Source organism: Camelina sativa, chromosome 2 (genome assembly GCF_000633955.1).
Source record: "Camelina sativa cultivar DH55 chromosome 2, Cs, whole genome shotgun sequence".
NCBI classification, from domain to species: Eukaryota; Viridiplantae; Streptophyta; class Magnoliopsida; order Brassicales; family Brassicaceae; genus Camelina; species Camelina sativa.
This window is the reverse complement of record NC_025686.1, coordinates 23,897,928-23,923,368: the sequence shown is the minus strand read 5'-3', so window position 1 is coordinate 23,923,368 and position 25,441 is coordinate 23,897,928. Positions and strand designations below refer to the sequence as shown.

The window sequence follows — 25,441 nt, the reverse complement described above, 5'->3', positions numbered from 1 at the left end:
TTCCTCCCTTCTTTCTTTTGAAATTTAAAACCCAGTACTAAAAAAAAAAGCAATTTTATATTGTCCACAAAAAAATAAAATAGTAAAGAGCTTTTTTATGTTCTTCTCCTTCTTCAGTCTCCCGTTTATTTAGCTGAGATAAGCTCAGGTAAACCGAGGGAGTCGTGTTTTTAGGCACGTATCTGGAATTTTTTGGTAAAGCAGGAGCCTTAGTGAATAGTGATTGTGGATAAAAAAATGAAGATTTGGATAAAGCAAACTACGATCGTGAAGCCAGCTAAAGAAACGCCTACACATAGTTTGTGGCTTTCCAATTTGGACCTGATACAAGTAAGGTTTCACATGGGCACACTCTACTTCTTCAATCCTTGTTCCTCCTCCAATTTTCCCAACACTCAACTCCTCATCGATGCTCTGAGAAAGGTTCTTGTCCTCTTCTATCCTGCCGCTGGAAGACTCCAAAAAGGTAAGACTCGAACACGCGTCATTCTTCTTCCTTTTTGGTCAAAGGATCCATTTTGCTGCTGGGTTTGACAATAATTCATATTTTGTTTCTGCATGATGAAACCCTGTACTGTATTTTGGCTTTTTTGGTGATCTATGATGGCAGATAAGAATGGGAGGTTGGAGGTCCGATGCAGTGGAGACGGAGTTATGTTTGTGGAGGCTGAGACTGATTCTACTGTACAAAACATTGGCTTAGTCACTCAAAGTTTGGATCTTTCTCAACTTGTACCTACTATTGACTACTCAGGAGACATCTCCTCCTTCCCTCTTGTTCTCTTTCAGGTAAACTTTCCTCATCTGCATGTTAACAACACTTAGTTACTTATGGTATACTCTGGTTAGTAGTTAAGGTTCAGGGTTTAAGCAGCTTGTTTTTTCTGTCAATTCTCATGAATTGAACCATTAGTTGACGCAGACTATCTAACAGATAGGTATTTGATATTCTGCAAGATCACCTATTTCAAATGTGGAACGATCTGTGTTGGAAGTTCAATACACCATACATTCGGGGATGCTACTTCTCTTGGGTATATCATGGAAGCATGGTCTCAAACTGCTCGGGGACTTTCAGTTAAGCTAACACCGTTCTTCGACCGCACTGTTCTGTGTGCACGGGAGCCTCCCTGTCCTGTCTTTCCTCACACTGAATACCAACCACCCCCAATTCACAATCCTCCGATGAAATCCCTGGCTTATAGATCAAATCCTGAATCTGATTCTGCAATTGCCAATCTCAAGCTCACACGTCTTCAACTGAAAGATCTTAAAGCAAAGGCAGAGATTGCTGATAGTAAGTTCAGTACTTATGAAGTTCTTGTGGCGCATATGTGGCGTTGTGCTTGCTTTGCAAATGAAGGTATTGAATTGACCTTATTGGAAAGACTTTTAGGAAGTTAAACGGTTAAAACGTCTTTAAATTACATGAGACTTTCCACTAATAAGTGGCTCAGCTCTTAGTCTTTATACTTATCCAACAAAGGGTCTCACTTTCCACTTTTTCTTTTTCAACCCACAGATTTAAGTGAAAACGACTTGACAAGATTGCATATCATAGTTGATGGGAGGTCAAGACTACAACCGAAGCTTCCGCAAAAATACATTGGGAACACTCTCTTTCATGCTCGACCGGTATCACTGTTGGGTGATTTTCGCAGAGAGCGTTTCAGTAGAACAGTGGAGAGAGTTCACGGAGAAATAAGGAAAATGGACAACACGTACTTGAGATCAGCAATAGACTACTTGGAGAGACATCATTATCTCGATCACTTAGTTCCAGGGGAAGGGAATCCGATTTTCAGCTGCGCAGCAAACTTCTGCATCGTCAGTCTAACGAAGCAGATGGCATCTGAACTGGATTTTGGATGGGGAAGGGCCTTCTACGAGAGAGTTTCACATATGAATGAAGGGAAGGGATTTGTAATTAAGAGCACAGACGAAGAAGGGAGCTTGATAGTGACCATGTGCTTGAAGAAGACTCAGCTTGGTAAATTTCAGAAGCTGTTCTATGACTTTCTTAATATGTCTGCGTTGTGACAGTCTGACAGAGACGGCGGGAATATATACTATCAGACTCAGTTGTTTTCTTATCTCTATATCCCACATCGGTAACTTCAGCTGTGTTCTAAACTTGAGAAGTAGTATAAATAAAGCAGCCACGGGTCTTAACAAATCATACCTTTCTCGGCCTTTTGGCTAAGATCAAGTGTAGTATCTGTTCTTATCAGTTTAATATCTGATATGTGGGCCATCGGCTCACACGATATTAACTCAATTTTTTAAGGGAGAAAGCCCATTAAGATAGCTTGCTATCTGGGCTTTCGCGAGTCGCCCATGCGTTGCACTACTGCAAGGGCCTGGCTCATCCCGCCACTTAACAAGTCCAATTTTTAAACAACCAATTAATTAGAATCTGATAAACATTAATTAAATCGTAAATCTGATAATTAATCTGAGATCATGTCGGCAGAAACATGTTAGGTCCAACGATAAAATACAATTATTTAAAGTACATTTTAATTTTACTCGATTAGATTTAAAAATTTGCAAAAGTTGTTGTATGCACGTTGATAGGTCCAAAGTATTCGATTGGGACAACTTTATCTATCTGGTCGGCTTCAAGAGCTTTCGTTGTCGTCGATCTGACTTGTCCGATTCGGTGGCAATTTAATCGGAAAAATTCACATCCGCTTCCCACCGCCGCGTCAATTCAAAACCAACCTCCACCGCCTCCTAAATCATAAAGCACATTGTGATCAAAAGAGCAAAAAAGAGACTTTTTGGGAATTTTTGAATTTAGAAAAATGGTGGAGAGAACGACGAGTTTGGGGGTGGGAGGAAACAATGGAGAATTCTCAGGGGTAAGAGAAACGATGTGGGCACAACAAGAGCTTCTTCAAAAGATCAACCAAGAGCTTGACGCTGAACGTGAAGCTTCTTCATCTGCAGCGAGCGAGGCTTTATCTATGATTCTAAGGCTTCAAGGTGAGAAAGCTGCGTTGGAGATGGAAGCTAGTCAGTACAAGAGAATGGCTGAGGAGAAGATGTGTCACGCTGAGACATCTCTTGCCCTTTTCGAAGATCTGATTTATCAAAAGGAAATGGAGATTGCGTCTCTTGGGTTTCAGGTTCAGGCTTATAGGTGTAAACTACTTAGCCTTGGTTGTTCTGATCCTGCTGTGATTGAGAACAGGTTCCCTGAAAATCTCATCTTTTACGGCGATGCCTCTCGTGGGAATCAAAAGACTAAGATGAAGAGAAATCTATCGGTAACTAAAAGTTTTGAGATTTTTGGTTATAACTGAAAACTATATAAAGCTTTCTGTTTTAATGGTTTTTGAAGACATTGTTAGAGCTAAAGGTTATGTCTTTTTTGTTCTGTTGTAGAGTCCATTTGATGGGATACCTAGTGAAAGAAGCATGCTTTTGTCTGATGTGAGTGGTGAAAGCTTTGAAGAGAAGAAAGGTATTGTTGTTGAGAGTTCTTTATCTCCACGTGAAGACTTGAATGCTTATTGGGATCAGATCAGGAGAATAGATGAGCATGTTAAAGAGATTTCAGATTCAAGAGAGGTTCAGAAAGAATCTAGATTCCCTTTGCTTAGGCGTGAGTCTTTGTCACATGCATTGGTGTCACAGGTTAGCAATACTATTCTTGAGTCAGCTAAGAGTGATGTCAGTAACATTATGGAGATGATGAAGAACCCTGAAAGATACTCTGTGAAAGACACTTCTTTAGAGACACCGATTCTGTCTCCCAAGAATGTTCAAGACATCTTTGAGGTTCCTAGGACGATGAAGAAGAGCCTTACAATCATCTCGGAAGAAGAGGATCACGAAGAAAGAAATGTAAGTCAATGTGAACTTTAGTCTTTTTTTGCTTACGTGATTTGATCAGGTGCTAATGCTGTCTATAGAAAGAATCACAGGTTAGAGGTAAGATGGTGAGTAGTAGTAATTACGAAAGAAGAGTAGTGAGTAGGCCGCCAAGAGATACGAGTATCAAGGGAGAACATTTGAGTTTGCTTAAGGAGATTAGAGAACAGCTTAATGCAATGCAGTCAGAGATGAGAAGTTTAAGATCAGAACTGCATCAATCTAAACCTGTGTATCATGTAGAAGAGGATCGAGCCCTTAACTCAATTCAAGAGGTAAATCATTCATTGTTCTTGCTACTTTGGTAAGGATGCCTAAATGATATTTGAAAACTAAAAACATGTTTTCTGTTTCTTGAAACAGGCTATGCTTCACTTCTGGCTTTAGAAGCTACCATGCGGTATACATAACATGCCATATGTAAAGTTGAGGATTGAAGGGATGTAAAAAAAATCTTTCTTGATTGATTTCAGAGTAACACTCTGGTATTTGTATGTAACTCCATTGGCATTGTGGAAACAAAACTTTTAAAGTATTTGAAACAAAAATCAACAAGGGATAAGGATTTTGTAGTTTAATGATTCAGCTAATGCAGAAAACGCAAGAAGGATCTTTAGAATGGTTATCAAGATCAAGAGTTGTGCCTTTTAAACACTTGAAGTGGTAGACATGACCACAAGACAACACACACGCCTCTTGTAAGCTGCGCAAAGAAACATTAGGCCGTTCTGGATCCCTAGAGAGATCTCTCTGGCATAAGTCACACGAATGTCCAACTTCCTCAACAGAAAACACTGTGTCAAGCTCTGCAAAACCCCAAAAAAAACTTCTTCAACACAAGAGAAAGGGGATGGGATATCAAACGAATGGTTCAAAGTTTAGGATACCGTCGCGAATATGTGGCGACGGTTGACTCGGAACTTGGAGAGGCTTGGTAGTCGTCTTGAGAATTTGTTTGATTTCTTTGTAGATGTTTTGAACATCAGGTGAAGTTTCTGCGGATGTTCCTGACGTTTGAAACGCTGAATTGATTTCATCAACACTCTGTTGAAACTGTAAGAGCAAATCCTTATTCGTGACTAGAGTTTTCTCACCATCCACTTTTTCTTTCGAACCCATAAGTTCCTACTCACCTACACGCACACAAGAAGACGAAACGTCTGTAATAATAAAAATAGCAAAGTCAAGCTTTGTTTGACTAAAATTATATGCAAAGAAAGGTTCGTCAGAGAGAATTTGAAACTTGTGTAAGAAGATATTAGGTTTTTGCAAAGCAAGTACAATTAGGGTTTAACCAGGAATTAAGCGTCCATCACCATTAGAAATAATTGTACAAAATTCCCAAACAAAATTGTTATTATAACTTAGTCAACAGAAATCGAAATCGGAAGAACGCAAAAACAAAAACTTAAAGATTTGACGAACCTGTGTATTCGACTCGCTATGTGAAGAGGAAGAGTTTAGAATTTAGATTTCCATGTTCTGTACTTATTTTGGCTTTGGAGTGTTTGCTTTGAATATATTTTCTAAAAGCGATAATCATGAACTTATTGTTACGAGAGATACTATAAAATCGAAGCTATATAATACATTAATTATAAACGTCAAAAAGTAATCATATTTCCCAAATTTAACTTATTTTTTGAGTTAAGAGTTTGTCTCGAATTGGAGTTCCTTTAGTGAAACAAAAATTGGAAGCATAAATTTTCCATTTATTTGCTAATGAAGTTAATTTTATTTAACATTTATTTTGTCTCATATTTAGCTTTACAAAAATATGTACTAGTGGTCTTCAAACACCATGTAACCTTTGTGGACTTTGATTGTCTCATCATCAAGATTGATGGATGATGAACCAGCCTAGTTCAAAGAGGACCCGGGAAAGTCCCACTCTCCCTCTGCTCGTTCCACTTCTCAACCTGCAATAAGATACACGGAGACACACATTGTTGATGGATGAATCACAAAGTAGAGGAATATGATTTGTGTATCACGCAAAGACTAGTGAAGACCAACCCATTCTAATACTTGGCAAACCTTTTGCAGTCATTAGACTCCTCGCCTTTCGCAGTTGTACACCTGCAGAACGATCTTTGAATGTCAACAAGTGATCAAAACTAATGATGGCCTAAAGATGAGAAAAACAGTGTATGGTTTGCTTTGTTGTAGGAAACTAGGAAATCAGCAGGAGCAGTTTTCAGTTCAATCTAATCCAATACAAAAAAGAGCAGACACAATTGTGAAGAAAGACACTACTGATAAAGGTTTGTAAACATAGAAACCACTTAATTTGTTTTTTTTATGGAATCAACGAACCAAACAAAGAATAAAAAAGAAAAGACTTCAAATAAGCATTCATTGATAGAACATTATTGAACTGATGATTTAAAAATCTAATTTAAAATCTATTGTTATTGAACTGATTATTTAAAAAATTACTTTAAAATCTACTATTATTCAAAACAGTTTGTGGATTTGGATTTTAATAATTTTAGGAATTCTGGAGGATTTGAGAGGATTTGTTTAGTTAAAAATACAAAAATCCAAATCTCATGGTTTTAAGTGAGATTTGAAAGAATTTTACAATAAATCATATCAACTTCTCTAAAATTATTTAAAATCTCATGAAAACTCAAATCACTTAGATTGAATACACCCCCTAAGTGAATAACCAATGGTCCAGTTGTCCAAAAATTAGTAATTATTTTCTTCCTATTTTTTCGATTAGAATTTCAAATATTTCTTTTTCTTTTTTTTTTGGGGAATTTTATACTTTAACACTTAATACTCTTTATTCATCAATCTCATGTGCAGTATTCTGCATATCTTGTATATAATCTCTCTATATATAAAAAAACACTTTATAATAATTGTCCATAAATTACACAAAACAAAGTACTAAGTTAATCAAAGTGTATAATTTATATCCAACTTACCTATTTGACTCTTCAAAACCCCACCACACACACGACACGTCGACAAGCCTATACTTACGATATCTTTGTGTTTGTGTCTGTATTAATGTGTAAGAAATGACTAGTTCTTTTGTCTAAAAATAGTAACAAAATAGTTAACTTCCTCCTATTATTATGATGAGAATTTAGAATTTTAATCTTCTTTTTTTTTGGATTTAATGTTTTAATTAATTCACTACAAATATCCATTAATCTCGTCGTTTATCCACTAAACTCTAAAAAAAGTACTCTTTTTGGATATTTTATTTTCGGACAAGATCTCGTTATACTTAATCAAAGTGTACTTATTTATCTCCAACTTATATTTGACTCTGTAAAACCCACCACACACCTAAGCCACACACTCACTCACTCACTCACACACCTATACTTATTTCTTTAAATATATATATGCATTTCTCCATATCAACCCTACACCTCCGTTGAGAGCTTTCATTTCACATGGCTGATAATGCACAAGTAGTACCCATCGAGGAACCAGCCCCAACCGTCACTGCCACAGAAACGACAACTACAACAACCACTGAGCCAGAAGCCAAGAGCTCTGACCAAATGGAGTCACAAAATGATAATAAACCACCCGTTGGAACATTGGTTACACTTGTCAACATTTTAGCCGCTGGTGTCCTTCCGATCTTCACTTTCGTCCTCTCACTTACACTTCTCGGCTACGCCGTGTGGCTCCTTTACATGCGTAGCTACGACTGCGAAGATATCCTCGGCCTTCCACGTATCCAGACGCTAGCTAGCGTCGGCCTCCTTGCGGTGTTCGTTGTTAGCAATGCGGCTCTGTTTCTACGGCGGAAGTTTCCGATGCCGGCACTTGTGGTCATGGTGGTGGTCTTGTTGTTGATGCTTTTCATTGGTTTGGCGTATGCGGGAGTCAATGAGATGCAGAGCCGGCGGTTTCCAGCGACAAGGACGTGGTTCAATCTCAAAGTCATGGACGATGTGAATTGGAACAATATCAAATCTTGTGTCTACGATAAGGGAGCTTGTAACGATCTCATTTATGGAACTCCAAATGAAAAACCTTACAACAGAAGAAAAATGCCACCAATCAAGGTTTGATCATCATAGATATATGCTTTGATCTTAAGGACCATATTTTAGAATGTGCATGGGATAGGAAAATTTTGAATATATGTATATATCAATCACATCAAAGATGAGTTTTGTAAAACATCTTCCAAATAGTTTGAAACGAATCCATGTTATATATATGTTTAAATATATTTTGACACAAGTTTTGAATTGATTTGATGTTGTGTTGTTGTTGTTGCAGAATGGATGTTGTATGCCGCCGGAGACATGTAACATGGATTCGTTAAACGCGACGTTTTGGTACAGAAGAAAAGACGAAGGGCCACCGTTAAAGACGACGGTGATGTACGATGGATACGGTGATGAGATGCTGGTCGGAAGGATAAGTGACTGTCAGCTGTGGAGGAACGATTGGAGCGTGTTGTGCTATGATTGTAGGTCTTGCAAGCTCGGATTCGTAAGGTCGGTAAGAAGGAAATGGTGGCAGCTTGGTATCTTCTTGATCGTCATCTCCATTTTTCTTCTCATCTCTCATCTCTTGATCTTCTTGGCCACGTTTTGGGAACGATTCAAAGGTTAGTCAGATCATGAAAAGGTCTTTTCTGATTTAGGTTAATTTAAAATAATAATCTCTTTCTTCTGCGTTCGTTTTAGTACTCAAGCAGATGTTTCTTTGAGCAAATCTTTAGCTCTTCTTCCTCTTTGTCTCTTTTGTTATCGTCGGTTTAATGTAGAGAATGTGTTTGTAATAAAGTATAAACAATTGGTTTCTTTTGATTCAAAGTCTTCAATTAAACTTTACCTTAAAACTTCAATAGTATCAGCTTTTTCAGCTAATTATGTTTGTAATAAAGTATAATCAAAATTAAATGTACAGAAGACAGCAACAACATTGAAGATGTTTTGTAAGTATATGATTGTCCTAACTCCTAACTACCAACAGAAAAGCAAATCAAGCTGGATTGTAATTAAAAGCTTTGTTGAATTTTCTTGGAAATTAGGTGCATATATATTAATATTAGGGAAATCTAAAATCAAAAGGAATACATTATTATAAAGAGAAAACAAATAACATAAGGTGAAATTTCTAATATATTTTTTTCCTGCTTGCATCCTTTTCACCTGTACAAAGAATAATGACCAATCTTGGGAGAGTCAAAGACAACAACAATGAAAATGGTCTCTTTCACTCAGTTTGTGAGTGAAGAAACAGAGCTAAGACCGTATTTCATGGCAGCTTCCCACACCAGATCAATACGGTCAACGTCGATGGCTCCAACCTCATGATGCTCCCAACCCTCTAGCATATGAACCACTCCTCCTGCATGGCACGCGTGAACCACTCCTCTCTCCATTGTGTACTGCCACACACACACACACACACATACACACAGTTTAGTCTGATGGACCAATGAGCTAAAAACACAAACAAGATTTAACTAATTAATCAAGTGATCTTTGTATATACCTCGCAAGTTGCGAGTCCTTCAACATTTTTAGGGAGTCTCATAGCTGCTAGATCGCCGTAAGTGCAGTTCCGTCTAAACTTGAGGATCGGTGGCACCACAAACTGGTGGAAATGTGTCCCTGCAGGAGCCCAGCTCTGCTCTCTCGGTGTTAACCATTTTCCAACGATCCAAGTCTGTGTAAACATATATCCAAACACTCCAAAGTCAGTACAATAACACTTATCCAACAAACTAAAACCAGTGAAATAGCATTACATTACCTTGCAGTGTTGCGCAGCGTTGTATTTGGTCACTTGTACAAGGTAGTTCTGGAACTCAACAGGAGCCTCTTTCTGAATCTTTTGGAACCTTTCCACAGATAATGTCAACATCTGTCAATTGTCCCAACATCTGAAAATGTCAGCCTTTGGTATTCTTTTGGTAAACCATATTTTTGAGACAATATATAGTATCAAAACTTACGAGAACTCTGACTCCACGGCGACAGAGGTAAAGAGCAATGGCTCTTCCAAGCTTTGAAGTAGCTCCAGTCAAGAAAACCTCTTTTACATCTTTAGGAAGTTCATAGAGAATCACAGCTGCAGTTAAAGTGTTCCCATGAACCACACGAACTCTAAGGTCAGGGTGCTTGTTGACAAACAGCGTTCCACCACCATTTAGAGCTTCGTTCTGAATCATAACCCAACAACAACAACAACAAAACAAAACCTCTTAGTGACTTGACTATAAATGAATCACTCACACAAAAGTTGAAGACTTTTATGATAAGAACCTTGTTGAGAGCAGCCAAGCTTATAACTTTAACACCAATCTTATCAGCCGTCAGAATCGCTTCCTCAATCAGATTATTAATGCCTTGTGTAGCAAACGGTAAGAAATACTGCAAAAAAACAATCAAAATTTTAGGAAAAGGTCTCTTTTATCACAAAGTGTTCTGTTTTCAAGAAGGCATACTTGGAATCCGAATCTTGGAACGCCCCAAGTCTGGCAAAGATTGTTTCTGAGTGTATAGAAGCTGAAAAGAAAAGTCTTTGACCAAGCCCACATGCCCAACATTACACAGAACGTGAATGGCCACATTGGCAGCAAGAAGAACCTTGTAGTGTACGGTATTGAAGCAAACGATCTGAACACGAATGGTGCGTGCATCGCCGACATTACATCCACTCCGTGAGCTAAGAACACAAACTCCGGTACTCTCTTCCTTTCCCCTATAGCACATAGAGATCATCATCAATTCGTTAAAAACAAAACTGTAATTTTGAGGTTGACGAAGGGGTAATGATGTCATTTAAAAATATACTTTAACTCTGAAAAGGTTTGACTTTTAAAAGTCTTCACCCACTTCTTCTGCTACACAAGTACAAAAACTTTACATCTACTAAATGTCTCCTCATTAATTGGTACTACTTAACTGTTTGGTACTCACAATTTATAGCAAAAGTATCTGTTTTTGTGTGTTCTGCTTTTTGAGTTAAATCTTTTTTTTTTAAGAGTTACATCTGCAAAAACTAAAAAAAACTTAAGGTGGGACTAATTTTGTTGCTAAATTACCTGCACTGAGACGAATCTTCTTTTGGAGTTCCCACGAGTTTGGGTTTTGTGTGTTGCCCAAAACATCAAAGAGAGGCATAAATAGACAAAAGTTGGTCCCCATTTCTTGATGATGTAGACTATGGTACCTGCATAATCCCCAACAAGAATATCAACTTTTAAAGCATTTATAATCATTGCCTTGTGTAAATGCAGTAAATGTAAAATCACACACAATTACTTTCTATAGACATCTTTGACAACAACACACAAACTTGGCATATTTGCTTCTTAAGACAAAGTCACGTTTGTGTGTTTTGCTAGTTCAAAGAATAACGTGAGAGACTTTATTTAAGACCTTGTGACCCCAATAGATCTAACCAAATCAAAAGAAAAAAATAGACATGTGGAAATTTGGCAAGTAAGGTAAGTTAAACGTTAACCACAACATACGTTGGAGTGTAGATGAGATATCGTAGGAATGGAAGAGTCTCGAATAGCTTGTGTGAGAATATCTCAACGTTGCAGTGTCCTAAACACCTCATGAAATCAAACATAACAGCGTATCCGTACATCACACTTAATGAACCAAACCCAAACAAGCAAGATCCAATCAAAGGAACTCCAGCTACGACACAGAGGATAAGGTTTTCCAATAACGTTGCGTTTCCAGCTGCCAATACACAAACAGATCAAAAGATGTTTATATTACAAATCCATACACACAAAGAGATGTTTTTTTGGATTGGTGTGTGTGTGATTAGTAATTACCAGTCATGGGATGTGGAACAGGAGATGAGTGGTGGAAGGAGTGGTAATGCGTGAAGAAGTAGTTGTTACGATGGATAGATCTGTGCAGGAAGTAGTATAAAGGCTCTGAGAAAGTCACGTGTAGCACAATTAATGCGATGAGTCCTTTCGTGTTCCACAGAGGAAGACTGTTCATCATCATCATCAATGGTGGAGACATGTAGCAGATCAAACTCGCTATTATTGCTTGTAGGATTATGTAATTGTCCCTGAAACAAAACATACCCAACAGATCAAAACGTTACCTTTCATACCCTAAAAAAAACAGAGAACTAAAAAAAACAGAGGACTTAAGGAAAATGACAAAAGGTTTGATTTTGGGATGATTTTGAAGTGAATATATGAGAATTGAAGGGTGAGATTGGAGAATATACCAGTGCCATTCGTGATCAATCTGCTTAAAATCGATGCCTTTAGGGTTAATCCTTAGAGTACGAGTCACGAAAAGCATGTTGTTGAAAACGCTCCATAGTTGATGAACGAGTGCTTTGAATCCACAGATGATGAGAATATGAAGACACCAAAGAGCCTTTGTGATATCTTCTTCATATGCATATGAGTACACCACTTGTGCAACTAATGGACCGTACAAAATATACTTCACAAACAGAAAGAAACCAAACCAATATGAGATTCAGAAACCAAACCAAATCAAATCTTTTTAAAACTCATATTATATTGTTTTTGCCCTTAAAGAAAATTAAAACAAACCTTGAGATTGCCAAAGTTTTCCCAAGGCCAAGTAGATAAAAGAGCAACCATTCTTCTTCTTCTTCCTTCCTAGTCTTCTCTCAAACTGTAGTATCTGTTACCTCCTCGGAGTTTGAGATCTTTCTCTCTCTCTAATTCTTATTGGTCTAAAAGAACCTTAAAGATTTCTCCAGTTTTCAAGCAATCCTGAGAAATTGTTTGCTTCCTTATTGTGGAAGTCAAAAAGAAGAGAGAGAGAGAGAGAAGAGGATTGAACGATAAGGTTTCTCTTAAATTTGGAAGAGAAAGAGGATGGAGAATTTTAGTTGAGATTTTGAGTTCGTTGAGAGAATTAAAACCATCCGTAGAAGAAGAGAGTTATGAAGGCTTTGTTGTGTTTATGTGTGCATTATTGAGAGCCTCGAGCTCTGGTTGCTTATATAAGCATTCAAACTAAAAGAGCCAACTACACCCACAAATATTTTTCTTTTTTTCTTTTTCTCTATAACGAAAAATCAAATAATTGTTTGACTTACAATAAAAATCAAACAATTGAAAAAGAAAAATGCTGAAGAGAATCGTATTTTAAGGTTAAAAAAATGAGACAACGAAATCATTTTTTCGCCTGAAAATAAAACCTTTACTGTAATTAAATTCTGACTGTATTCAGTGATAATTAATTTTGACTCTTTGTACTACACTGATAGTGTATATATTAATGTTAATTGCTGTATCAACATTATTTATTTTGGTGCATAGTAAAAGTTTTCCGTTCGAGCTTTTAATTTGGACTTTGTGTTTACTTTTGCTCCAACAAAAATGCTTTAGAAAAAAATTGCAATTCTTTTTTCAAATTCATGTAGTATCTAACTGTAAAACATCTCAAAACGAGTTATGTGTTATAAAAAAAATGCACTTGGAAATGGCACCCAACAAGCATTTCAACCGAATTAGTAAGTTAGTTATAGACTTAAATGAGACAAAATTTTACATAAATAGAAATATATATATATATATATATAACCATTAGTTTGAGTGGCCACAAAAAAAAAGAAAAAATATACTTGTAAACTAAACAGAAATTATTTCTTGATGAACAGACCTAAAAGTCTATAACTTCATCGAAATGTTATTATAATAATGATTTTTATCTAAAATATTTTTCAATTTAGGTAACGACGACGTGTAAACCCATTTGATGCAGTGGACATAGCTCTCCCAGCTGGACTCTCTCTCTCACACACACATTTAATGTTCGGTTTACAGTTGAAGCAGCGATGGTTACACTTCTCGGTGGCTTCTTCGTATTCTCTCTTTTATCTTTTTTTTGTCCAGTTATTCTATTCAATTTGTCTTTTTCTTCTCATCATTTTTAATAGTACATTTCTGTATATTTTAATTCTGAGTTTTACTATTTCATATCAGTTCAAATCAGAAATTAATCCGCATTCATATCACGTTGGGTACAATTGTGGGACTACACATGTATATGGAGGGCTTAGGGTTTAAGCTTTATGCCATGACAGAGCTGACATATATCTAAAGGCTGGTCAAGAAATATATCAATATATCATATGTAACCTTTAATGTCAGCCTCTCTTTTAATGATACGACAGCAAAAATATTCACCCAATTACGATTTTTTTTTTCTTTTTGGTATATATGTACTAGTTGTTAACTCGCAATAGTCGCAAAATAGTCTTAGTGAACAGAGTATTTAGTTAAATGAGCATTTTGTTTTTTAGAGTATATACTTTCTTTGTCGTTTGTGACAACTTATCCACAAACTAAATCCCATAATCGCATGGATGAAAGTGGTTGGTACTACGTGCATGCAATATGCATAATCATTACTTGTTCCTTTATGCCTTTTTATCTTTCAAATAATTAAGAGCTAATTATTGGCTTGGTACTTATCATTTCATGGAATGTGATAAAAGTATCTTTCAAATAACTGTTATATATTTGAAGAACACATATATAATTCAAATATATAAAGCATGAGAGATTGAGAGAGCCATGTCAACGAGCACATGTGTTCGACTTCTTATAGGATAGACAGGAAGGTTGAATCTCGAAAGAACATACTTGAACGAGCTTAGTTTCAACTTTTATGTAAGTTTAGGCATTTAGTAAAATTGAAGATATGGGTGAAACTAATAAAAGATACGTATCTTCTTGACCGACTCTTAGTTGATATCATATCACAACTCTTAGTTGATATCATATCACAAGATTCACAACCAAACACCAATTGAGACTACTCAACTTCAAATTGACTGTGAAAAGAAAAATCAACTTGACAAATAGTCATTAAAAAAATGTAAAAACCTTTTCAAAATTATATTTCAGTTTTCACTCGACATTATTTATAAAAAGTAATACACAAATACAAAAAGTATTCCATTTCTCAAAAAGGTAGAAATAATAAGGAAGATGCACAATAATAGAGTATACAAAAATTTACTTGAATCTATGTACGCGTACGTAGTATATATATGACATTAATGTTCAATATCAAGTATAACTGTACAAGGCATGGCTATCAAAGTATGCATTTACTTGAATATTATTTGAAAAATCAAAAAGTATTCACTATATTATTATATATTGCAGGTTGAGCTTTCTTATCATTCACGTTCATTTGTATTGCATTGATGCATTCTAGTGTATCCGTTAACCATTCGTCACTATCAAATATCAATCGTGGTCTGAGTTTATATGTGGGGAGCCATCTATCTTTAGTCACCGCATAATCATTCATATTGGAGTTTAAAATGTAGGTTTGAAAATAGTTAGATCTCTTTTTGATCAGTTATAGTAGAACATTATATGTTAGCTGTTAAGTATTCTTCTTTTTTTTTGTTCTAATCACGATTTGATAGACGATACCAATTCTGTTTACGGCATTTGATCTATAAATGGTTAAGCTAAAACTATCTTTCCTTCTTATTTAAATCAATAATGTACATTAATGTTCGTGTACAAACCATGTTTCATTATCATCTCTAGGCATGGGCATTCGGTTAACCATTCGGTTTCGGTTCGGTTGTATTCGGTTTCGGTTATTTTGGATATAGTAATATAGTAACCATTTGGATATTTTTGAAATTTCGGTTCGGTTCGGTTCGGTTTCTTTCGGTTCGGTTTCGGTTTGGTTATTTAAATAAATAACCATAACTAACATAAATTATATTAACATTAACCAAATAAACCAAATATAACCAAAACTAACCGAATATAACCAAAATTAACCAAATATACAATAACAAAAATACAAAAAAGGGAAAAATATGGATTCAATTTTACAAAATAGTATTTAACTTTGTAAATTCAAAATAATAACATTTACATATATTGATTATTTAAAATATTTAATTGTTTTGAATCTAGAAATAATTTATATTTTAAGTTTATTTTATAGTTTTGCATAATATTAAGTATATAATATTTGATATCTTCTAGGTTTTCGGATATTTCGGTTAACCATTTAATTGTCGGTTCGGTTCGGTTCGGTTTCGGTTAGTTTGGATATAGATTTTTACTAACCATTCGGGTATTTGAAAAATTTCGGTTCGGTTCGGTTTGGTTTTTTTCGATTCGGTTTCGGTCGGTTATTTGGTTATCGGTTATTTTGCCCAGCCCTAATCATCTCTCTGATCGTCTTAATTATATTTGCTCACATTAATTAGAAACAACGACGTAATTAAGTTTTATTAGTATAGTTTTCTAAATAATAGTAGTACTCTTCATTTTGGTATATATATATATCTCTAATTAACTGATAAACTAAATTAGTAGCAAGCAATATATAAGAAACTACGTACTCTTTGTTAACATATGAAACTAATCGATAATCGTTTCATAAAATATATTGGATTATTGTGATTGAGTAATCAAAAACAATATATATATATATGTATTATAATATACAGTATGACCTAAATACGTGTTCAAGTCTTCTAGAGTTTGATGAAATCGACATTTAAATCAAAATTAAAGAGAAAAGGAGGGGTCGACACATTTGCAATCAATACATGAGGTTAGTTAGCCAGCAGGGTTTTCGATTTAAGCGACTTTTAATAACAAGTCGGTTAGGAAATTACACGTCAAATCATACTACTGTACTTGCTTTTGTTTTTGACTACGAAATATCTTATATTTAAATAAACATGGTCCCTAATATCATTTTGTTAAAAAAAAACATGAAATATTTCAACCTACATGTCCACGAACATTAGTTTTCAAGATTATGTGGTAAATCACATTTATTGGTCGGCACGAGTCGTTTGCCAAGTCTCCCCAACATCATCCATATTCTTTTAGTATCATTAGCCATTTTGACCTATAAGAGATGACATCCTTTACTCTGTTTCCACTTGTATAATTAATTGTTTATATACATATGACAAATTAAAGTCATCTATCAAGTGTATTCAGGACACTATATGCTTACCATTTTTATATCAATCTTGATAAAACCGAAACCACACGTAAGACGAGAGCGTATGGGGGTAACTTCCTCGTAATTATGTTTAAATTGACAATTAGCACAATTAGGATTAGTTTTAGCAAAACGATATTACGATAGCGTGAATCCATATTAAGATAATAAAGTACGATCATATTCGTCTGGTTGACAAAAAAGACGCATGTGATAAACATTTGGCGACCCCACACAAATTGAATTGATAACCTGTTTCTGATTGGCACAAAAAGTATGGTGCCATACTTTATTTGAAACTTTCGAAGATGCCATAGTTACGAAATACGCTACAGATTACGTCTACTTTGTGAAGCATACTTACAAAGATGAGAGATGTTTTGTATAAATTTTAAAAGTATGGTTATAGAAACAAATCAATGTTTGCATGGTACAATACGAAAGAAGCAAACAAGACTAGCTCAATGAAGCAAAATCTCTAATTAAGGGGAGAAGACCAATGACTCAATAGAGTCTACGTACGCAAGCGTACGTACTATAGTCTTGAAATTCGAATCGATATTAATGGTAAATAAGGAAAAAAAGAAAAGAGTATCCGTCAAATGAGGAAATAGGAGATGAGAAAACGAATGGAGTCTATGAGTTTCGAGCTCCCAACTAGCAACTACAATTTTTATGGAGATTGATTGACAAAAAAAACACATTGTTTGTTGGGGAAGTGTGAATGTGTGATCGCGTACTGGGATTCTTAGTATATATTAACTATCCATGTTTGTCAATGTACGTATACTATTTTACACCACATACTATATCATACCAACATGATCCTGAACAATTTTTTTCTTCTTCTAACCATAATAAATTTCTTTATTAACTCTATATATATTTTTTTCTTTTTCTTTTTGAAATTTTCATAACTCTTTGTATTTTTTGCCTAACAATATTAAGGGGTCATGCCGTAATTAAATCTAGAGAGTAAACATTTGTGAAATTTCAGAGGACAGTCTCTGATATATTTAAAACAAGTCACGAAACAATATTGTGATTAACCCCTTTTCAAAAAAAAAAAAAAAAAATTGTGATTGATCTGTAACCTTTAAAGTAAAAGTAGCTAGGGATATTAAAATAGTTTTCCATATTGTAAGATCAAATGTTTCAGGAAACAAAATAATACTAATAAAAATAAATACAAAGTTGGTGGATACAATATATGCTGAGAGGGTGGCATCTGGCAGGCGTGTGGGCGCACAGACACACTAGATGATTGGGCCTTTTCGAAAGTGTATGGAACTAGACCCAACAATAAACACTTCAACAATGCACCCGTATTGTCCAATTTCGTACTCACTTCTCTGCTTTGCTCCTTCAATTTAATAAAACAATTTATGTATCCTATCTACATTATCCACTTACACAGGTACAGAGGTACTTAAACGAACTTTCGTTTTCTATAAAGAAAAAAAAAAATATTAGTATAGCTATTTTGCAATAGGCTTTTTTATTTATTATGATAGTCTTATTTTATGCATACAATTTTTCTTGATCATATATACATAATTCTCATACTTAAAAGGAATAATTTTAATATTCACAAATTTCCAACACAAAATTAATTGATAATACGTACGTAGAGTAGTTTAAATCCATACTATCTTAAATTCATAAGTTGTATCAAATCCAAATGTGATTAAAAAAAAATTCAAATAAATCAAAACAATAATAAACAATCAATATGGGCTTATATATTAGGCCCATTACTATCAAAACTTTTACAGAACCTCTGTTTTTTTTCTTGTCAGATGGTTCAAAGTACAGCTTCGGAGCTTCGTTTGTCAGAGAACACGTGGCACTTCGTTCAGCACCTCTCTGTCAAAGCACCGTGAAACCATTGCGACGCGTGTGACGCTGGCGGCGTTTATACCCTTTCTCCAAAATCTCATCTTTCTTCTTTTTCTTCTTCTTCTCCGTCGTCGTCTTAGTATCTTTTAACCGATCGTTTTGCCGGAAGACGAAAGATTGAAGTAACATGAAAAGAGTTTCTTTGGGTGCGCGTAAGAAACACAAGATGAACAAGAACATAAGATTCCTGAAGAGTATCGTGGCTTACCTCAAATCCGATGATTACATGTTCGCTCCTCTGTTTTCCAATTCCCCACCGTCCACGACCGAGATAAATACGCCTCCGTCGTCGAGTTCGAAGACGGACAACATCTCTCTGACAGGTACTGTTAGGTCTCATGTACTCTCGAGTGTGTATTTGCTAACTACTATTAGAATGTGATGTGATTCGGTGTGTTACTCTGTTTTGGGATATTAGGGTTTGAGTCATTGGGGTATGAGAGGGTAATTAAGAAGAAGAAGAAGAGAACACTGTCTGAGAAAGTTAAGAGATATCTAAAATCTGATTGTCACATGTACGGACCAGTGATCTCACCTCCAAAGCTTGGTTCTGCTTCACTTAAAGGTGAGACCTTTTTTCTTTTTTAATGCCTCTCTGATATATTCAGCTAAGTTGGTAGCGTTAGCTCTCTAGTTAGGTGGGTTTATAACTAATTTGAACTAGAGTGGCTTAGATTCTGCGTTTGAGGCTGAGATAGTTTTTGAATCAGGGAAATTGCAAATAACAAATTTGGTTACGATGGAAGTATCAACGAGTAATACAACCATGAAGGAAGATAACAGCAATTATAGGAATCTCCGGTCAGATATTGTAGAGCAGGCATTGCATAATGGAAGGATCAACTCTCCAAAACGAGGAGTGGTTAGCTTAGAAGGACAACGAGGTGGACTAAGCCGTGAAACAGATCTTTCATCAGCTTTTTCCTCTCTACCAGGTATGTTTGATTGATTGCCCCAAGCCTCCAATCATGTTATGTAAAATGGAACTTGTTAATGTGGGTTTTTTAACATAGGACTAGTAAATCAGTAACACAAGTTTGATTCTTCACTGAATCACTAGTAATATGTTGATAGCATAAATGTAAATAGGAGTGTCTGGGGTGATTGTTAATGTTCTGAGACCAATTAGTTAAGTTTGGAGAGATTAGGGACCGTGAAACTAACGCTTGGACAGTTTCTGGTATAGTTAACTACTGTGATTTTTTCTTGAGATATAAAGAGAGTTTTGATCTTGAATCCTATCAGATGTCTATTAGCAAATTTCATGGAAGAAACTGAAAATGTGATATGTTCGGAAGACATGGATAATAGCTTGTGTCTCTCTTCTAATTTTGTTCAACTTCGAACTAGATAAGGCTGCTGTTGTTAAAGACTGATGAGAGTAGGAAATATACTAAAATTGTTTTCTTTGTTACTATGACAGAGGAAAAGATGGTGAAGCCAGATCAAAGGAGAGTTACAATTGAGTGAAGAAGGTAATGTAGACATAATTGACAATGTAAACATTGTAAAATACTATTTAGTTAGATACAATAGTTAAAGGAGCAGCTATGAGAGAAGAAGAAGAAGAATAGGTTCTGTGTGATTGAAGAACCTTTTGTTGTCGATAGGCCTTTAGGAAGTGATGTATGAATGAGGATGACAAAGATGTGTGTCTGTCTGAACATATTGCCATGTTAGCTTGTCTGGTCTGGACGAGTATATCAAATAAACTGTTACAACTGAGCAAGAGCTCCTAATAAGCCTTTTTAGCTAGTTAACCATTGGAAGGTTTTATTTCTTTTTTAAGAAACTGATCACTAAATTTGTATAATTTTATCAAGAGTATTCCAATAAGATTCTAAGTGGAACTTAGATTATGATGAGGAAAGATTGGTTTATTTCTTGAAATCAAAGAATTAGTTGTGTTAATAAAATGGTAGAATTCCAAATTTGAATGTGAAAATGGTGAAAAGGACTGACGCTGGAGAGCTAGGGAGAAAGAGGTAGAAGGTTAACTGACAAGTAGTAATCGTGTGCACGTGAGTTGCATTCAATTTGTGTCCCACATGCCACATCGCAGACCCTCCCCATCTGTCAACTCTACACACGCATGCAAAGAAGAAAGCTTTGCGTTGCGTCTTGCGTGTATCTAACATTGTTCATTATTGCTATTGACATCAAAGAGACATCATATCTGTCAATGTTTTACGGAGTGCCTAGTCTAGTTTTGAAATAATGTAAAACTAGTGTAGGTTGAGTAATCGGAATTGATAAGATATGATAATTATTACACAATTTAATAGACGAATGCGATATGTCTATTACTATATGACACAATCGTATTGGAGCATGCACATGAGTCCCCGAGAAAAACGGAGATTATTGTATTTCGAGACTAGAGATATATAGACGTGGACATAGCACACGTGTACACTCTCAGAATCGTAATGTCATTACTGTTTTTGTAATTACAGTTATGAATGTGAGAAAGAAAGCGTAGGATACAACTCAGCGAAGAAAAAGACGTAATATGTCTTTTTATATGTCAAAGAGACATGCAAGCATGGGGGCTTCACTGACTTACCCTCTCTTTTCTTTATAAATTACTACAGAGTTTTACGTCTTTAGTCCTAATTTCAATACTATTGAGCTACCACATGAGGATTAACAATGACATTGATAATCGTAGAGAGGTCCGACATCTTTAATTGTGAGATAATATGATCGATTTTGGACTCATAGCCCCTTTTCTTTCTTAATAATCGTGATTAGACCATGTTTGAAAATTGTTTACAACATACTGCTAATGATTGATGTATCAGTCCAGCCACTTGTTTTAAAACTAATCACAGCCTAAATTATGTCTCTCCTTTGAATTTCGTATTATATATCGTCACTAGTCTTCGTACATTGAAGAAACGAAATCAAGTTTTGATTGGTTACGGGAATAAATCCAAATTAGTTGCATTATTATTCGTCATTATCCGCTAGTCGCTATGACTAGTGTTGTACAGTCTCTACTATACGTACTATATTATCAATAGAGGATAAATCAAACCCCATACGACGTAAATTTGTTGTTGAAATAGTAATCATCAATAATGTGAGAGAAGTTTTTTTTGTACGTATTAGAATTATTTGTTGGTTGGCCTGTGGAGGTGAAGCTTGGAACGTGGATCGAGTTATAGTCTTCCGAATTTGTTATCCACTTATGGATGGGTTTTGGTCAATACGGTTGCGTTAATTTGTCCTATATGCATGACCAATTAATTACCCATTAATTATTTCGTGTATTATTATTTGATCAACCGATCGAGCAACAACATTTTATACAATCAGCAATCACATGTTTTCAAGACAGAACATCATGTAGCTCTTGATATGCTCTCTAGTATAATTTTAAATTTGATTTTTTTCGTTTAGCTATATACCTTTTATTTGTAATGAATCGTCTCAAGCTAATCTTGCAGATTGTTTCCAATTGTTTTTGATGATTAAAATATATATATATTGTTACAAGGGACAAAAACATCAATTCATATGCACATGAATTTGTTTTTAACAAGTATATATAATTTTATATTCAGATATGATCAGCGAATGTCCTTTATACATTAAACCTAGCTAAGCAGGCCTAGCTAATCAATAATTGGTTTTCTTTTTGATGTAGTGTTTGTATTTATACGGTTGATCTATTTGTCTGTGAATATACCATATGAGTTCTTTTCCATGATCAGCTTAGTTATAGTTGCTTCAAATGGTTGTAGCAAACATGCAGCTGGACTGATTTACATGTGAATAAAATCGTTCATTTTTTAGTTCACAATATATATATTTTGGTTCGTTTGCCATATATATTTTTTCTACCTCTATCTCATACCATTCAAAAGTTTATACTTACTACCGTACGTATAGATCCATAACTAATGTCTCTCACACGTGTACTTACGTGGACTGATCCTAATCAAGCGTGGGGGAATCATTCCTGTCTTGGTCCAACTTATCTATAAAAAGACATCGTCTCTTGTTCTTTTAAATCCACATATCATCTCTAACTATCACAAATTCTCTATTCTTTCCTTCTCTAGCTTTTGTTGCGGTACCGTACACATACGAAGAAGACCGCTCGTGTGTAAAAAGGATGAGGTGTAGAGCACTTAATATTCGGAGAAGAAAGAGAGTGATGGTTAATGTGAGCTCAAGGAAGCTCATGACCCGTCTTCGGCGAATGGTTGCTCCGGAAACGAGTTTTTCCGGCGAGGTTGTTGACGGTGACACACTTTATCGGCTCACGGCTGATCACATTTTCCTACTTCAAGCAAGAATCCAACTTCTTCGTCGTATTTCCTCTGTATGTGGTCTCTAGATGGAAGCTGCACGTGGCTATATAAAAAGACAAAGCATATATGGTATAATTATGGATAAAACGTATGTTTTTCTCTATATGTTCTCTTAAGTTAATCATCTTATAAATACGTTGTAATGCCGACGCTATGATTTGAGTGTGTGTTTATGTGAATTTATGTTTATGATGTATTTAATTGTGAACAGGTTTTTTTACATGCATGCAGCTTTGACCGCATTTAAAATGACCCTACAAATTTATAATACATCATAAGAACACTCAAATCATACGCCTACATCTAAGAGAATACATACGAATAATATCTTAGAAGTATAACGTTAACAAACAAAAATAAGTATCAATCAAAAATTATTAATTATGAGATTTAGTGATTATAATTGACCTAACTAAGTACAGGATAATATGTGTATGACATTTTAACATATGTTATCACTCTCGGAAGTGAAAAATAGAGCAACCGGAGACAAGCGGTATGAGAAAGAGCTACAAATTTGGTTTGATTGAGAAAGATAAAACATTAAGTCTTGTTTTTTTTTTTTTTTTAGTCGTCAGCAAAGTCTTGGTTTTAATTTCTGATTCTTCAAACAAAAGAAGCATCTGATGTAAAAACATTATTTTCTCTTTGAAGTCAATTTAACGTAACATTCAATAAAATAAAATAAAATTGAGTAGAGAAACTGATGCAAAGATAAAGTGATCGGAAAATATATATGGCATTCATCATCATCACTAATGCAATCGATTTCCAAACTCTTTTATTCAAGTAAGAGAAGATAATTTATTCTTTTTAATGTACGACAGATTCCAAAAAATAATTAATTAAATTGTAGTGCACGAGTGTCGTATCACCGAATTCCTAAACCTGGTTCGAAATCTTCCCCTTCGATATAAAAACACTCTACATTATTTATGTTTTTATTTTAGTACTAGTAAACGTAAGATGTTTTTCTTTTCTTAAATTTTAAAATAATACTAATATCCAAAAAAAAAGAAAGAAGTCGAAATCACCAAAATGTTGCTTTTTGGTTTATGTGTTCAAAGTCAAAGACACATTTAATGATTAACTTTCTTGCCACATGCTCGTAAGCTTCATGACTTATATAATATACTGTATATCAAAATTGATTATCTTTAACATCTAGTATTAACTTCCACATTTCAGAATAAAGTTGATTAATATAAAAAAAAAAATACACACAAGTTTCTTTTTATAGACATTTATCAGACAAACTATTCAAATTTCCTTTTTAAAATATCTCTACTTGAACTTTTTTTTTTTTTAATTTGATTTTAAACATTTTAATTGAGAAAGAGTTACACAGAAATGAGAAAGCAGTGGGCTGATGAATGAGAGAGAGAAGTAGGCCTTTTTAAGAGCATTACGGGGCCCATACACGTGTCTACGATCACTTGTTTGTTTGTTTACCCCCTGCCAAGTGCCAAGGATGCTACATAATCATCCTCGTTTACATGTTACATTTAGACATAATATACTAACACTACATAATGCCCCTAAGTGGGACTTGTAATCATGTTATCGTCGTGTAGTAAACATTAGTAATCATCGTATTGGGTCAACATTTAAACTATACATATTCGTAATGGCATTACGGTATAATGCTAGACCGTGAGGATAGACATAGAATATTCAATATAATATATCTTTCACACACCAAATGAAAAAAAAAAAAAATGATCTAAAGCGTTAAAGTCAATTTATCAATATAATATAAAACAACTTTCATTGAAGCCATGTGGGAAAAAACTGATACGTACTTTCAATTGAATCTTATTTTTTCCCGGAGGATAGGTCGACCATTGCATGAAAGTCTTGAGTGTTCACTACATCTTCAGAGCACATGCTATTTTTTTCTATGCTCATCCGTAAAAACATGGTTTAAGTCGTGGTAAAAGTCGTAGATCATTGAATCTAAAGTTATAGTGATCACATAGTACTCTTATCGGAATATTTCCGTGAAGTCATCAACGTTAACGTACGTTTATTGTTTTTTTTTACTTTCTCATATGATTCTACCAGTTGCTCTACTTTCATAAGTTGGTGATATTTGTCAAATCATACAACTATGAAAGTCCATATAATAATAGAACCAAATGTTGGATCAACCTACCGTTTTATGGGTTAATGAATAGAGTATAAGGTGGAAAACGGTTTTAAGTATAAAAATAGACCAAAATAATTGAAGCTTACATGATGATGATGATGATGAGTATAAATGGTATTTAGGGTTGGAGAGAAAGTGGGGTATATTGAGCCATGTGCGTCCATGTGCTCTGTCTTTCTCTTCTAGCCCCACTCTTAAAATTTCACTTCATTTCCTTTGATCCAATA

General features: G+C 34.9%; 6 protein-coding genes and 1 pseudogene across 7 annotated transcripts; 5 read left to right on the top strand and 2 right to left on the bottom strand.

Moving 5' to 3' along the window:
* LOC104734868 (shikimate O-hydroxycinnamoyltransferase-like) lies at positions 67-2,173 on the top strand. Its single transcript, XM_010454540.2, has 4 exons — positions 67-466; positions 611-789; positions 958-1,363; positions 1,523-2,173. The coding sequence occupies exons 1-4, from the start codon at positions 238-240 to the stop codon at positions 2,038-2,040; spliced, it is 1,332 nt and encodes a 443-aa protein (XP_010452842.1). The 5' UTR covers positions 67-237; the 3' UTR covers positions 2,041-2,173.
* On the top strand, positions 2,510-4,457 carry LOC104734855 (probable myosin-binding protein 6). Of its 2 annotated transcripts, none has more exons than XM_010454519.2 (4): positions 2,510-3,272; positions 3,391-3,852; positions 3,921-4,154; positions 4,243-4,457. In XM_010454519.2, the coding sequence occupies exons 1-4, from the start codon at positions 2,808-2,810 to the stop codon at positions 4,264-4,266; spliced, it is 1,185 nt and encodes a 394-aa protein (XP_010452821.1). In that variant the 5' UTR covers positions 2,510-2,807; the 3' UTR covers positions 4,267-4,457. The 2 variants fall into 2 exon arrangements, with proteins under 2 accessions (XP_010452821.1, XP_010452829.1); XM_010454527.2 differs by having other exon boundaries at positions 2,512-3,272; positions 3,933-4,154.
* LOC104756261 lies at positions 5,745-7,290 on the bottom strand (annotated as a pseudogene).
* Positions 7,296-8,628, top strand: LOC104734846 (tetraspanin-15-like). Its single transcript, XM_010454510.1, has 2 exons — positions 7,296-7,919; positions 8,140-8,628. Exons 1-2 carry the CDS (start codon positions 7,296-7,298, stop codon positions 8,476-8,478), a joined length of 963 nt encoding a protein of 320 aa, XP_010452812.1. The 3' UTR covers positions 8,479-8,628.
* LOC104734837 (protein ECERIFERUM 3-like) lies at positions 8,864-12,801 on the bottom strand. The gene is made up of 11 exons (XM_010454498.2): positions 12,422-12,801; positions 12,085-12,308; positions 11,672-11,919; positions 11,354-11,573; positions 10,922-11,049; positions 10,322-10,578; positions 10,140-10,247; positions 9,830-10,036; positions 9,628-9,738; positions 9,367-9,540; positions 8,864-9,259 (listed from the first exon to the last, which is right to left on the bottom strand). Exons 1-11 carry the CDS (start codon positions 12,470-12,472, stop codon positions 9,089-9,091), a joined length of 1,899 nt encoding a protein of 632 aa, XP_010452800.1. The 5' UTR covers positions 12,473-12,801; the 3' UTR covers positions 8,864-9,088.
* On the top strand, positions 18,640-20,525 carry LOC104734829. The gene is made up of 4 exons (XM_010454486.2): positions 18,640-19,066; positions 19,162-19,308; positions 19,454-19,678; positions 20,167-20,525. The coding sequence occupies exons 1-4, from the start codon at positions 18,871-18,873 to the stop codon at positions 20,211-20,213; spliced, it is 615 nt and encodes a 204-aa protein (XP_010452788.1). The 5' UTR covers positions 18,640-18,870; the 3' UTR covers positions 20,214-20,525.
* LOC109127489 lies at positions 22,767-23,291 on the top strand. Its single transcript, XM_019232334.1, has one exon. The coding sequence runs from the start codon at positions 22,867-22,869 to the stop codon at positions 23,089-23,091; it is 225 nt and encodes a 74-aa protein (XP_019087879.1). The 5' UTR covers positions 22,767-22,866; the 3' UTR covers positions 23,092-23,291.